This window comes from Panthera leo, chromosome A1 (assembly GCF_018350215.1).
Source record: "Panthera leo isolate Ple1 chromosome A1, P.leo_Ple1_pat1.1, whole genome shotgun sequence".
Lineage (NCBI taxonomy): Eukaryota > Metazoa > Chordata > Mammalia > Carnivora > Felidae > Panthera > Panthera leo.
In genome coordinates this window covers 108,920,555-108,935,712 of record NC_056679.1, presented here as the reverse complement: position 1 = coordinate 108,935,712, position 15,158 = coordinate 108,920,555, and the positions used below count along the sequence as shown (strand labels likewise).

The 15,158-nt window shown below is 48.8% G+C and overlaps 1 protein-coding gene across 1 annotated transcript; it reads right to left on the bottom strand.

The window, feature by feature from the left end:
* On the bottom strand, window positions 1-1,779 carry IL3 (interleukin 3). The gene is made up of 5 exons (XM_042955566.1): window positions 1,621-1,779; window positions 1,488-1,523; window positions 383-475; window positions 218-253; window positions 1-108 (listed from the first exon to the last, which is right to left on the bottom strand). Exons 1-5 carry the CDS (start codon window positions 1,777-1,779, stop codon window positions 1-3), a joined length of 432 nt encoding a protein of 143 aa, XP_042811500.1.
* Window positions 1,780-15,158: the final 13,379 nt, after the last annotated feature.

Genomic DNA, 15,158 nt, shown 5'->3' with positions numbered 1-15,158 from the left:
TCAGTGTTTCTCCTTGAAATTCAGAAAGTTATCAAGGATTTCCAGATATTTAGTCAGTTTCCTTTGGAAATCAACCCAGTTATCCTCCTCGATATGGATTGGGTTTCCCTGTGAAGAAACCAGGAAAGTGGCATTAAGTTAGAAGGTAGGTGACAGGCTAGAGGTCAGGTCATGGCTAAGAGTACCACCTGCAGGGGCATCTTGAGGGGCAGCTTACCCTGGGTGTGGGAGTGGGCAGGAGTGGCAGGAATTCCTGTGGGAAGAGACCAAAGCGTACAGTCAGGGTCTCACCTGAAAAAGGAGCAGGTCCTGCTACCCCGCTTCTCAGAGGCTGGCCAGGGCCAAAGCAGGGATCCCCAAAACTCTCAACAGCTTCACCAACCTTAAGATTTTTCCAGATTAGCAGTCCATCTTCGTGGAAATTTTCTGCAGCTTTTAAGAATGCATCCAGGTTTGGCCTCAGAAGGGTGTTTTCCTAAGGGGACCAAGAATACGTATGAGGGGAGAAGGTTGGGGTTCAGCCTTCCCATGGCTGAAGTCATCCCCAGTTTTCTAAGACTGCCTTCAGGGACATCCTTGGACAATCCCCTCCTAGTCCCGTTCTTGCCCAGTTGGGTTCCTGAGATAATCTTCAGGGCATAGGTCTACAGGTGAGTGCACACCCCAAGAAAGCCAACTTTTCTCAGCCCTGACCTCCCCTGGTTCCAGGTAAGCTGCATACAGGGCCTGGGTGGATCTTTCTGCACCTGGGTGGGGGAAGCATTGCTTAAAAGAAGATCTACAAAAGGTGGAGGGCTGACCAAGGGGAATATTTGCAGCTAAGAGGCCAGATAATAGGATTAATGCCTTGACTGGATAAAGGGCTCCTAGAAATTAGGAGGAAAATTGCAGAGACCCCAGCAGGACATGGGTGCAGCCTGTTAACTGTGCATGCCTTAAAGAGGGGGATACAAATGGCCAATAAACTCAGGAGAGATTCAACCTCTTGTTGGACCCAAGGAGTGCCATGCAAACAAAGGTGAGATAACCATTGAAGCCAACTGGAAGTAGGAAAAGTAATTGTAAATGATAATGCCAAGGACCAATCAGCATGAAAAACGACTCAGTGTCTTAAGGAAAAGGAAGGAAGCAGGCATGTTCATGGGAGAAATTTTAGGCTGCCCCACTGAAAAATGATGAACTTAAGGCCTTTGGAATTGTTCACCTAGAGCTGCCTTTTCATTTGTATTTGTTTAAAAAAAGGCATTTTCATGTTATAGATATGGCTGAGGAAATGTATTCAACACTAGTTAGCACCAGACACTGGTCTGGTGACTCTATGCATTTGTCCCACTTAATTCTCACAATGATCCCACTGAGATAGATACTGTTAATCCTATTTACAGATGAAAAACGGAGGCTAGGCAAGATGGTGTGACATGCCTGAGGTCACCCTGGAGGAAGTAGATTGGGATCCAAGTGCACCCAAGTGTGGGCTGAGTGCTTACCCTCAGGATCTCTGTCTCATTTGGGTCCAAGGGGTCCTGTGGGCGCAGAGGAAGAGAGAGTCCATTAGTCCTATTGGCCTGAAGCACCTGCTAGCCCTCCCTACCCTATGCCAACCTTATCCCAGTTACTCACCTGTGAAGGCAAGGGTAACTTGTTTAAGATCTGCATAATTTCATCAATCTTTGCCAAGTATTGGTTCAGCTGGTATGTCGGAAAGGGCCGCCCCTGTGCCTGAGGGGCTTGGAATCCAAGAAGAAGCAGGAGAAGGTACATGATGGGAAGGTTGCTCATGTTCAAGCTGTCAGGGTCTTTTCTGTCTTGTCCTGGTCCTTCGTGGCGTTCTGAAGCATCCAACAGTCTCCCGTCTTTTATGCGCTGAGGCAGTGTGCCTACACCCTGGCGGTGTAGGAAGGGGCGGACGTCGGAAGAATCTTTATCTGACATGGAACCCCCATAGCAAACCACAGACTTATTCATCACTTTCTAGTGCTGGAGATCACTGAAACTTGGAAAAAAATTACTCAGAGGTTATCTCCTCCTTTTGCCTAGGAGAATAAGATGGGCTGGCCACTGGACAGAATGGGAACAGGTGAAAGGACCCCTCTGACAGGTGAGGGGCTGCCTGACTCTGAGCTCACTCAAGCCTCCTGCGCAGTGGGACCTGGTCCTACCATCCCCTGGCCAGCTCTGACTGACCCTCTGTTGCCCTCTCTGCTTGGCTCCACCTGGTCCTGTGTGGGTGTCGAGGTGAAGGCCCACGGGAACAGACAAGGATTTGTCTGGAAGCCTGTCACACAGCTAAGTATTCACATGTGGGCTCATCCACTGAGAAGCACATCTCTTGACATCTCCCACCCCCATGCTGAGTTACTGGTATTAATGTCCCCAGTGGTTTGCCTCATGGCCTTTAGGCTGCTTCTCCTCAACACTTTCTGGTCCTAGCGGGGGGCAGATGGAGCCCAGGCACTGGATGCCCATTCTTCTTTCATTGGTCTGACAGCCTGACTCTGTCCTGTGTTTTGAGATCTTAACCCCTAGCAGAGGCCTGGTGGCAAGCACTGGGCAGTCCCTTTGGTAGCACGGAGGAGCTGGGCCTGGGCCCCTGAGGATAGGGGTCTTTGAGAAAACTGTAACTGGGAAACAGGGGGAGGAGGCTGGCCTGGGAAGTTTTCAGAAGTAGAATCGGAAGCTCTGAGAGGCGAGGAGAGGGAGGAGGGGAGGGCAGCTTTTGGTGTCAGGCTGGGTCTCTAGTGATAGGGGCAGGTGGACAGTGGAGAGAGCTGTATTGCAGGGGTCCTGACCCCAGTCTGTGGGAGCTCGGATTTGGCAGGCACAGACTGGGTAGGGAAGCTGTGCTCAGCAGAGAAGTGGGCCAGGACAGACCATGGAGGAGTCCATAGAGAACCAGAGAGGCAGCAGCTAGAGAAGAAGCAGGAAAACCAGGAGGGTAGGGAGCCCAGAGGCAGCCCCTGAAGGGAGGGGGGGACCACTGCCCCATGAGGTGTGTCAGGCCCTGACACAGGCCCAGGACAGGGGGTTTTGGCAAAGGGGAAAATGTGGCAGGGCACGGGGAAGAGTTCTTTGAGATAACGGGGCCCGGAGTGGCGGAACAGGAGAGGCGGGGTAAAAGAGCTAGGGGTCAGGTGGAGGTCTGATACAAACAGTGTGGGGAGATGAAGGATAGAAGGCTATGCTGAGGAACTTGGGTGTTTCACGCCTCTGAGCAGGAGCAGATCTGGTAAAGACAAGGACCAGGATGTGGCTGAAGAGGAGGCAGGTGAAGAGGCTGTGACCCAAGACAGTGCTGAGAGAATAGTGCCCTTAGCCAGAATGCACGGCTCCCTGCTCAGCCACGGGCAAGGAAGGGCCCTGGGATCTGGGCTCAGAGCATCCTCAGAAAGCACGAAGAGTGTCTCCAAGGCACAGTGAAATGAGGCAACACAGGAAAGTTTACAGCGAGGTACTCACTAGGCATAATTCATTCAACAAACTTTATTAGTTGTGTGTAAGCACTGGAAATAGAACAGACTTGGTCCCTCCTCTTAAGAAACAATCTTGTAGGGAGAGACAGATCGCAAGCCTTGCTACTTCCATCTTGGACCTCAGAACTGCCGCTTCAGGTCACCTGGGAGCTTGTTAGAAGTGTAGATGCTCAGGCCTCACCCCATACTTTCTGAATCAAAAATTACGTTTTGACAAGACTCTCAGGTGATTCACACGACATTGCAGAAGTACTGATTTAAAGTACTTGACTCTTGCGCTGCCTGGGTGGCTCAGTCAGTTAAGCGTCCAGCTCTTGATTTCGGCTCAGGTCATGATCCCAGGGTCACAGGATTGAGCCTGCTTAAGATGCTCTGTATCTCTCACTCTGCTCCTCTCCCTCTCTCCCTCTACTATAAATAAATAAATAAATAAATGTACTCAACTCATAATACAAGAGCTTAATAAATGTGAGCTGCTGTTATCATCTGCCCTCTCTCATGTAACGTTTGCTCTTTCTCTGGACAAGAAAGGACTGTTTGTTCTCATCTGCCCTATTAGACTTGGAGCTTAAAACTGAAAAAAAAAAAAATAGAGTACTCCACACAAGCAGGGCTGGGGATCCTTGACCCAGAGACACAGGGCTTCTTGACTAATCAACCGTGGATTGGTGTTACCTTCTATATAAAAGTTTTGGGGACCTGTGTACAAAAATGTGTGATTTCTTACAGAGAGAAGTCTCTATTTTTTTTTAATTCAAAGAGATTTTTTTGAGGAAATTTTAAAGCTCAGTGGGTTTTAAAGATAGGGAGGCTGAACATTTCCTGCAAATCCTCGCTTAAAAGTCCTGACTTTGCATTCCATTATAGCAAAGAAAACCCCTGAGTAGTGCTACTGTAAGTCTCCACATTTATAGTATTTGTCTCCAGTTTTAAAAATACTTACAAAATCTATCAAAGGAGAATGAGGTTTAGGCTTCATGCTAGAAGCATCGAAAGAATTGTGGGGTGTTCAGGAGTATGGTCCTGGAAAGTTTGGGTTCTGGGAAGCCAAGGTTAGCTACTGTGGGGAGAATGGCTAGGAATAGTCAGGACACTGTGGTGGTCAGTGGGGGGTGGGGAGTTCTCTGGACCACAGATGATGGGGAGGCAGAGAACTGCATGGAGGTAAAGACTCTAACAGCTAAATTCCCCTGAGTGACACTTAGTAAATGCTGGACACTAAGTAAGTCCTTTTCACTAGTTGACTCATTTAATCCTCGCGATGAGCTTATGGGGCAGCTACTATTATTATCACCATTTTACAGCTGAGGAAACTGAGGCTCAGAGAGGTTTGTTTCCCACAGCTAGGAAGTGATGTCACCACAACTGAATGCAAGCAGGTCTCTCTGACCCCAGAGGCTGAGCACCACAAAGTAATAGATTAGGGAGTAATGCAGGGTGGTGAGAGGGGGACCTTATGGTGAAGGTAAGATGTAGTCCCTGGGATTATTGACAGAGAGGACACTGGTGCCTCTGGGGGAGCAGTTTTAGTGTGCCCTGAGGGCAGATGCTGGTGACAGTGGGCTGAGAAATGAGTGAAGGTGAGAGAGGGTGCGACAGTAGATGCTGTGAAGTTTTATTCTGAAGGGAAGGAGAGAGATGGGGCAGCTGGAGGAGTCAGTGAGTCAGAGAACGATCTTTCCAGGCAGAGAAGCTTGAGGATCTCTGTGCTGGAGGTGAGCTGAGAATGGGCCTGATAGCTGGATGGTGGGCCGGTGCAGTGTGTGGCCGAAGGTGATACACATAGGGAGGGCTCCCAGCATCAGGCGTCACATGCTCACCTGAGCAGAAGCCTCAGGGAAAGTCCATTTGGGTGGGTCCAGTCCATCCAGCAGGGAAGGTGCCATGGATTGAGTCCACCAGTTTGGTGGCAGATGAGGACAACGGTTTCTGTGTCTCCTGTGAAATAGGAGGCAAAGTCAGCTCCTAAGGATTTAGGGAGGTGGAGTTAGAGGCTCTGAGCTGACTGCCTGAGTATAACCTTAAGGGGCTGGTAGTCTGGGTTAAAGGGAAAGGAGGTTGGGAGAATCCAAAGTCTTTCTAGTCCAGAGTATAGAATGGAAGGCCTCTGAGGCAGGGTGATGGGGCCAGGGGAGGAGGCTGAGATGGACAGAGAAAGGAGCAGGGATGGCCAGAACAAGGGAGGCAGGAGGTATTGGGCCCAGTCCCCCTGGAGAGGCCCTTTGAGTGCAGCCCAGCACTTAGTCCTGTGCAAGGAACAGAGTCACACTCCACAAAGCACATGCACATCAAAGGGGGCTGCTCAGCTGAGGAGGACAACCGAGTACCCTCCCCATGCTTCCACAACATCTCAGGGCAACCAGTAGACAGGGGCCTCCTTTGGAAGTCTCCCTTGAGGTTTGCCTTGACTGTAAAGGAACTGCTTCAGGTGAAATCACAGGAACCTCCTTGGTCTCCCGCAGGCCACAGACATGCCCAACCCTGGGGAGAGGCCTGGCCCCCTGTAAAAAAAAAAGGATTCCACCCCAGGCGTTTGCGTCAGCCCCGGCCTAAGAAAAGCCTCCTCTGCAGACCGGGCTGATTGCAATCAGAAAGGGAAATGAGCTGAGGGTGCCCAGCCATGGGTGGTACAAGGGAGGCCCTGCTAGGGCCGAGGTAGGAGAGCCAACCCAGGACTGCTGATTGCAGTCTGCAGAAAACAGATCTTATGGCTTTCAGGGTGGGTCTCTGGGCCCCTTCCAATGGAACTCTGTAGGCCTGTGGTCTGGATTTATTCAGAATGGGGCACAGTGTTCAAGGTCGTGGCCTGTGGGGCCTATCTAACGTGGGCCCATCCACATCTCTTTCCCATCACTCACCCCCACAGACCTCATGGGATTTTCTGGGGTGCCCACCACCAGTAGGGACCCAGGCCTCAGTCATCATGACAAACTCCCCTGCCACCCTCTCTGTGATATCCCGTGTCAGATTTAGTCTGCCCGTGACCTCAGTCATGCTTCCACTGGTAGCAGAACCACACCACCTGGTTTTGTCAATACAGAAGGCAGCACAGGGCTCCTGGCTGGCCAAGCAGTGCTATCAGGTTTCACATGCTCATCTGAGCAGAGAGCTTCGGAAAAAGGGAGGTATGGCCTCCTTTTCACCCAGCTGTGTATCCCTTCCCCAGGGCCTGCATAGCCTCACACTGTATACCCTCAGCTTTCCATCCCATGCTGTGGATATGGCCTCCTTGGGGCCCATCTGTGCCAAGTGGACCTCCTCCCCAAGTTCAGTCTAATGGAGGAGACAGATAGAAAATCACGGTTTAGAATAATAAGCCTGGAAAGGAGAAAGCCTAGAAATGGGTCATTCTCCCCTAGCCTGGACTATCGGGGAAGACTGAGGAAGGGAAAGCTAAGTTTTCTGAAGGATGGTCCAGACCAGCTGTGTTACAGGGGAAGTGCTCCCAAGTACAGTTGGGTTTGGAATGTAGATGTTCTGTTTGTCAATTTCAAGTCTACTAACCTCAGCTCTAATATCAGGTAACTGGGATAGTCATGCCAGTCTTATTTATTTATTTATTTATTTATTTATTTATTTATTTATTTATGAGAGAGACAAAGCGTGAGTGGGGGAAGAACAGAGAGGACGGGGGGTGGGGGGAGAGAGAGAGAGAGAGAGAGAGAGAGAGAGAAAATTCCAAGCAGGCGCAGTGGTATCAGCACAGAGCCCAGTAAGGGGCTCAATCTCACGAATCGTGAGATCATGACCTGAGCTGAAATCAAGAGTCAGATGTTTAACTGACTGAGCCACCCAGGTGCCCCTAAAAATGTATGTGTATTCAGTGCCTGTCACTCTCTGGTTGGTCACCTGGAACACAAAGAATTGGGACAGGTGTTCCTATTGTGTTGATAGTATTTATCTCGGGTAAAACCACAAGCCAAGGGAGGGGCAGACATACAGGACCTTCAGCTCCATACTCCTGATTCTCAAAGAAACTGTCCCAAAACTGTGAGGTGACCACATTGGGACTTCATGCTAGTAACATAGTGTTCCAGGCTCCTAAGAACTGCTTTTCTAAGCGGTTGAGCCTTCATGCAGATGGTTAGCCATAGAAATGACGTTGCCGGGCAAAATCTTGGCTGCCACTCAGAAGGGGAGGCCAGCAAAGGTGGGTGGCAGAGAATCAGAGCTGTCCAAGGGACAACAGGACCAGATCCTGGCTGGGGAGAGGCACAAACAGGCCCAGGTGAGCTCAGAGCCAGGTTGCCCACTCTATCCGGTGAGCAATCATTCTTATTTTCCTTGGTGAGGTGAGGTGAAACCCTTTGAGAATGTTTTTTTCAAGTTTTACTGATCGTGGGTTCCAGAGAATGATGAATACATTGATATGTTTGTCATGGAGGTTCCCTATCAGAAAAGGGTATCAGCCCATCTGGGGCTTCTATGAACATCCCTCATCACCCCGTTTCCCGCCCTGCCCTACCACCTCCATTGGGCCTATAAGAGAGCAAGCAGATCGGACCACTTCAGATTCCATAGGGCCAGGGAGGACCACGTTAGCTTTCAGCAACTCAAAGATGCGGAGATCCTTCTGTCTTCAGCTTCTCCTCATCTTCCTTCCCTTCAGCCTCCCCAAGTCCCTGAACTCAGGGACCTCTGGTACCCCAGGTCAGGACTCCTGCAAGTACTGGGACAGCATCTCTGAAATCTACTATAAGCTGAACACTACCTCTGTGAGTACTTGGGGACACACTGGACATGGGCAGGGATGGCCTGGCAGTCTCAGGCCAGAGGCACTCACGGTTCTCTCTCTTTGCCCCTGCAGACACCTGAAGAGTTTAATCTGCTGCTAGAGCTGAAGGTGAGAGCTCAGACCCAAGGGCCCCCTGTCTCCCTGCAAGTGACTGCCATTGTGTCACTGGTGACTTGGGTGCTTTTGGGTCAGGCACCCCTGGACGGTCACATCTGAGCCTCAATCTTTTGTCTGGCGTCTTCAGTGCAAATACTTCCATCAGCGTATTCATTGCCTCATGGGGGTTGTGTAGTAGATGTTTATTTCCAAGTATGGGAGTTCTACAATTTTATGGTGGCAAAGCTGGCCTCCTTCCCCTTGAGCTCTTTTGGTAGCTGGTTCACGAAATTCCCTATTCACCCAGCCTCCTTCCCCAGCCCATCTGAAGCCAGGAGGTAGGACAAGCTATGCCTTGGCTAAGATTTGCCACGATGTGCTGTGACCACCTCAGTTGTCATGGGGCAGCTGGGTCCTTCCTGGTCTGGGGCAGGGCAGGGTGGTGACGTAGAGAGCTGGGGGAGGTGACAGAGGATGCTGGGAAAGGCATTCCGGAAAGGAGGCAGGAGGGATGACACACAAGACCGGGAGAAGGACAGCCCCTCCTTAGCCCTCCCTCATGCACTCTTTGTCCTACAGGACAAGACCCTTCTGAAGTCTAACCTGGCTGCCTTCCGGACCATCTCAGAGAAGTTCATCAATGTCTCTAATGTAGGGTCATCCATCAGTAAAAATCTGGACTACCTGGAGGTTTGTGAGGTTGGGGAGGGTCTCTCTGGCACTGGGTCTCCATGACCCCAAGGAACCCCATTCCAGGTCAGAGTGCATGGCCTTGTCTTTCCCTTTTCCAAAATAGCAACAGCACTTTTCACCCCCACCCCCAAATTCCTACCCCCTCTCCTGCCACCAACCCCTCCATAGCTGGGGGCAGAGCTACCACCTAGTACTTTCTTATGTACAGTCACTAGCAGGGAGACACTGATACCTCCCAGCTACTAGTGAAGCTCCTGTTGTGTTCCTGGCTTTCCCCCAAAAGGCTGACTGGCTTCTCTTGTCTCTGGTCTACAGGAATTGCTGCAAACCTTGACCATGCCCACGCCCACATCCCAGGTAAGCTGTCCAGGCCGAGTGTGGCTGGGTTGCCCACTGCCCAGGCTGAGTACAGCACCTGTCACATTCCTTCTACCTCCTTCATACCTGACCGAAATTTCTGCTTTCTTCAAAGAGAGAAGTGCATATCGAAGCAGAAGATTTTAATGAGTTCTCAGAGAAGCTGCTTGTCTTCCTGGAAGCCCTGGATGATTTCCTGAAGCCATTACTGAAGTGCCCAGAAACTTTCAAAGCCTCATGTAGAAAACCTTAGTTGGGGCCTTTGCACTGTCAGGGTTCAGATTTGAGCTCAGGTCCTGGGTCCCCAGCTCTCCTCCTAGATATTCCTCCACTCTGTCACAGATCTCACTGACAATCTTATTTATATAGCAATTTATTTATTGTCCATGCTATCGTGGAGTTATTTATTTTAATAATGGAGACCCTCTCAGAAGTCTCTGAACAGAGCCCAGAGGTAATGTGAAGCCATTTTCATTCGTATTTCAGATTTCAAAAGTGTTTCTTCTCTTCTGTGAAAAATAAACCTTTATAAAGAACCACTTTGTGCCCAATGTTGCATTTCTTGAGGGTTTCTCTGTCTGACTTGGGTCTGGGTTGCAATTTCCTCACTCCACAGTTAATTTCTTTAATGCCATGGTTTTGATTCCTCTCGGGATTCTGTCTTTGTTTCCCTGGTACTCCCTGTATCATACACTTCATGGGCCCATCCAGATCTTCTCCTCCCTAGCTCGGGCACCACCACACACACGCCCCATGATCTGCCCACATCTGCATCCCAGGACCTCTCTGCTCTGTCCATTTCCCATCGTTCCCATGCACACCCTGCATCTGGACCCAGGCCTGGTTGCCAGAATTCCTGCCAAAGCTCCCAGGCCAGGCATCTCCCACCCTATTTGCCACACCTGCCAGAGTGACTGGACACCTCTCTGCCCACACCTCCTGTGAATGTCCCTTCGGTGACTTATGGTTTGCCCACGTGGTCCAGGCCCCATGACAAACACAGCCTGGTTTTCTTCCTAAGGAAATTCCCATTGGGGATCCATAGTGCTCCTTTTAGTACAGGGAACAAGTAGTCCTTGTTAGTTTTAGATCCTGGCCTCCCTAAGCCCCCCACCCCTATTTAAGCCTTTGGTCCTCTCTCAACTCCTCCTGTCCTCCCTCCTGGGAGCCACATCTAGATGAGGACAGGAGAGCCCACATGATATGAAATGTGCTCCCATTTTCTATTCTAAAACCCTCTTACCAAACTCAGTTAAAAACAACTTTAATGGCTGGACACTAAGCAAATGCAACGTTGTCTTCTTCCTAGTTAGCTGTTAGCTAGAGGACATTTGCTTGTTTGAAAGCACACCCTCAAGACAAAAGGTCAGTTTAACAGGATGCTGAGTAGGATTTTACCTATTGTCCTAGAAAAGACAACCAGCATCCAACACTATGCCTCTCTGAGCCAAGAAGATAACCAGTGGGACAGAGTACCCTGGAGCCTTCTGGCCTCCCACAGTGTGGTGGAGAAAGGATATATGGTTTTCTGAGGCCTAAGTGAACACCCAGAAGTTAGAAAGGCTTATACCCCCAAAGAAGAAGGCTACCTGCCAAGCAGGGGAACCCAGGCGGAGATGGTAGGATGACCACAAGGACTGGAGCAGGGGCTCAGAAGGGACAGAATGAGGGGATTTTCCTTTGATGGGAAACTATGAAGTCAGGAGGTTCCTGTCTGTTCCTTCACAGAACCCTGAAGAATACAGACACATATCCATGGGACCCTCCTGTCACAGAGAGCCTCATAGCCAGGCCAAGTGCAGTCTGAAAAGCAACAACAGGTAAGAGAATGACAACAGTGCCTGCCATGTATGAGATAGGGTCTCTTTCCATTCTCCCCACCCCCAATAGCCCAAGGCAGAAAGGGTCCTGAAGAGGGAGGGGTTAAGAGGAAGACAGGGGCCCCGCCTTCACCCCCGCCTCCCGCAACCCCAGCAGCTCTCTGTGACAGAACCAAGCAGCCAGGGGGAGGGGAACAAATGGCTGTCACATGGGCTTTAAGCTGCACCCGATTTTCTTTTACGATGCAGGTGACTCAGGAGTTGGGAATCTGCCCAAGAAGTTGACCAGCGTCAGGAACGAATGGTAGGAAGGGACACAGTTCAAGGCAGTGATTGAAAAAGGTAAAAGTGGCGCTTTGTGTGTTCCAGACTCCACTGGAACTTACAGAGCACCCTGAGCCCTGTGGCGCCCTGGGAAGCTCCCTCTGCACCCTTCATCCAGCCAGTTGCTCCCATGCATCTTCCTCCCAGTTCAAAAGCCCTGACTTGCTTCTTCTGTAGATCCCTGAGACCAGAGGACAACTTGCATCCATGTTCTCCTTCCTCTCTGCCTCTCTCTGACTTATGCCTAATGTCCTCTGGACACTTATTTTGGGAGCTTAAGCTCCTTAGCTCTGGAAGTGTTATCCTGTCTGTGCTGTGCCCGAATGGTGGCTCCTGTAGCTCCTTCACTCTTCCTCCCTCCACACACAGGACCTTGTATTTGGCTTCTTATATATCTTATCTCTAATTTGCAAGGGTTTAGGTTGAAACATTTGCCTGACTGTTGCACACTAGCGTTTCCCAAACATCTTATTGTGTATTGGGTCCCCTGGGTTTCCAAGAGACTCTTTCAACTATGAAGAACTTTTTCAGATTTAACTACTGGGTCGCAGTCTTACCATTCCACTGAACATAGTACTCCATGAGGCTGGGGTGAGTTGAGGAGGCCCATGACATGGAATGCCACACTACATTTCTGCCCAGATGTCCATGCCAATAGTGCCACAAGGTCACAGACAGCATGTTAGAAGTGGAATTGGAGCCATGGGTCTCTCTGGTCTTAGTAGGTTAATCATACTGGCCTCTCTAATGATCATTTTCTTAACTGAAATTGCCTTAGTTTCTGACTTTAAGACATCTAGTCTGTATTTGTACACCAGTGTTCATACAGCTGTCTTTGTCCATACAGGCTGCTATTACAAAATGTCATAGGCTGGGTGGCTAATGAAGCACAGAAATTTATTTCTCACAGTTCCAGAGGCTGGGAAGTCCAAGATCAAAATGCTGACAGGTCAGTGTCACAATAGAGGCTCTTTTCACTATAACCTCACTTGGAAGAAGAGGCAAGAGAGCTCTCTGGTGTCTCTTCTGTAAGGGCACTAATTCCATTCGTGAGGTCTGCACCCTCATAACCATTTCTTCCCAACAGCCCTACCTTCAGATACCAACACACTGGGGGTCATATTTCAACATATAAATTTTGGAGAGACAAATACATTCAGTCTATAGGAGCAGCATTATTTACAACAGCCAAAACAACCCGTGTCCAACAATAGCTGAATGGATAAAATATAGCCTATATATACAATGGAATATGATTCAGCCTTAAAAAAGAAAGAAATTCAGTGGTGCCTGGGTGGCTCAGTCAGTTAAACTTCTGACTCGTGATTTCAGCTTGGGTCATGGTCTCACGGTTTTGTGGGTTCAGGCCCCGTGTTGGGCTCTGCACTGACAGTGCAGAGCCTGCTTGGGATCCTCTCTCTTCCTCTCTCTCTGCCCCTCCCTTGCTCATGCTCTCTCTGTCTCCCTCTCTCAAGTAAACAAACAAACAAACAAACAAACAAACAAACAAACTCTAAAAAAAGAAGGAAATTCTGATACATGTGCTGCCATGTGGATGAAACTTGAAGACATTGTGCTAAGTGCAGAAAGCCAGAGACAAAAAATAAATAAATATTGCACTCCACTTATATGAGATACTTCTTCTAGTAATCAAGTTTATAGAGACAGGAAACATAAGGATAGTTGCCAGGAGCTGCAGGTAGGGGAGAAAGGGGAGTCATTGTTTAACGGGTATAGAGATTTATTTTGGGAAGATGAGAAAGTTCTGGATACAGATGGTGGTGATGGTTGCACAATATGAATGTACTGAATGTTACTGAAGTATACAATTAAAAATGGTTAAAATGATAAATTTTATATCATGTATATTTTACTACAATAAAAAAAAAAGTTTACTCAGGAGGCACCTGGGTAGCTCAGTTGGTTTAGCATCCCACTCTTGATTTTGGGTCAGGTCATGATCTCACGGTTTGTGACATCAAGCCCCACTTCGGGCTCTGTGCTGACAGCCCCAAGCCTACCTGGGATTCTCTTTCTCCCTCTCTCTCTGTCCCCCTTCTGTGCTCACACACACTCTCTCTCAAAATAAATAAATTAGTCAATTAAAAAAAAAGTTTATATTTTTTTTCAGCAGAGACTGAGAGTCTGCCTGAGTCTCCCATCACTCAGATGTGTCAGTGCAGTGAATGACAGGGTCCTCTGAGTGCCAATCCCAGGGTTCTCTCCACCCTGATCCCTGTTCCTTCCTCAGCCTGGGGGTCCTTGGCCCCTTCCCAGCTTGGTGAATGCCTCTTCATTTTGAGACTCAGTTCCTGATCACTCCACTGTACAGCTCTCTGAGCCTCCTCACCTCCCCCAAGGACAGTTCTTGCCCTCCTGTATGGCCAGGCTACACCTACCTTCCTTTCTCTGTTTATGAGAACGTGTGGGCCAGGCCCAGAGGTTTCCATAGGGAGGCCATATCAGCTTCCTCCCTGTGCCCTGGGAGACCTGGGTGGGGAATAGGGGACTGGTCTGGGAGTCCTGGAGGAATAAACATTCTGGACTCAGACACCAGGCAATCAGGGTAGCAAGGAGGTAGAAGCACCACATGAAGATGGCTCTAGCGGCTGGCAACCCGTTGCTCACAGCAGGATCTGGCCAAGCCCCAGGTTCCCCTTGCAAATTTGTACTCTTTATATTTGACATTTGGAATGTCAGCTAAGAAAATTTAGATCTCCCAGAGAGTACCCTCAGGGTGAGAGGAAGAGAGGCCGGCAGAAAAGGCCATGGTTCTGCCATCTTGCCAAACCCTCTTCACTCTAAAAATTTTTCTAGCTCTTTTGGGTTTTCCCGTATTCAAAGTGCAAGAAATTTCGTTTTTTATTGTATTTTTTACATTTAAAAATGGAATATAGAGCACACATACAGAAAAGGGTATAAAACGTGCATGCGAAGTTTAACAAATAATTATGAAGCAATCACCCATATCACCAGTGCTCATCAAATGAAGGAACAATGCCCAAACTCCAGAATTCTCCCCACATTTGCCTTCTAATCATGGCCTCCTCCCCCTTGCGGATAACTGATTAGCCTGGCTTATGATGATCAACTTCTTGGTTTTCTTTAAGCTTTGTCACCTTCATATGTGTTCATAAACAATATCATTTAGCTTTGCCTGCTTTTAAACATTAAGTGAATGGAGCCTAGTTGTTTCCAGTTTTCATTGCAAAAAAATATGCTGTGAATATTAATTATCTTGGTGCACATGTTCATATATTTATTAGACAGAGTAGATGAACCCCAATCACCCCCATGACCAAGATGTCCGTGTCTTAATATCTGGAACCTGTGAATTTGTTACCTTACTTTTGTTGAGAAGATTAAATTATGGAATTTGAAATGGGAGGGTTATTCTGGATTAACCACAAGGGTTATAAGAGGGATTCAGGAGCGTCAGATCCTGAGAAGGAGATGGAACAATGGAAGCAGAGGTCAGAGAAAGAGGGAGGGTTTTGAAAAGGAAGGCTACACTGACGGCCTGACAATGGAGAAAGAAGCCATGGGCAAGGAATTCAGGAGGCCTCTGGAAGCTGGAAAAGTCAAAGAAACAGATTCTTCCAGAAGGAATGCAGCCCTACCTTTTAAGACTTCTGACCTTTAGAACTGTCAAATAATAAATCT

Excerpts from the sequence above, each read along its gene's own strand:
- IL3 (XM_042955566.1), bottom strand. The coding sequence starts at position 1,779 with ATGAGCAACCTTCCCATCATGTACCTTCTCCTGCTTCTTCTTGGATTC. Across the intron at positions 476-1,487 it reads ATGAGACAGAGATCCTGAGG|GAAAACACCCTTCTGAGGCC; the intron begins GTAAGCACTCAG and ends TGGTCCCCTTAG. Across the intron at positions 254-382 it reads TAATCTGGAAAAATCTTAAG|GAATTCCTGCCACTCCTGCC; the intron begins GTTGGTGAAGCT and ends CTCTTCCCACAG.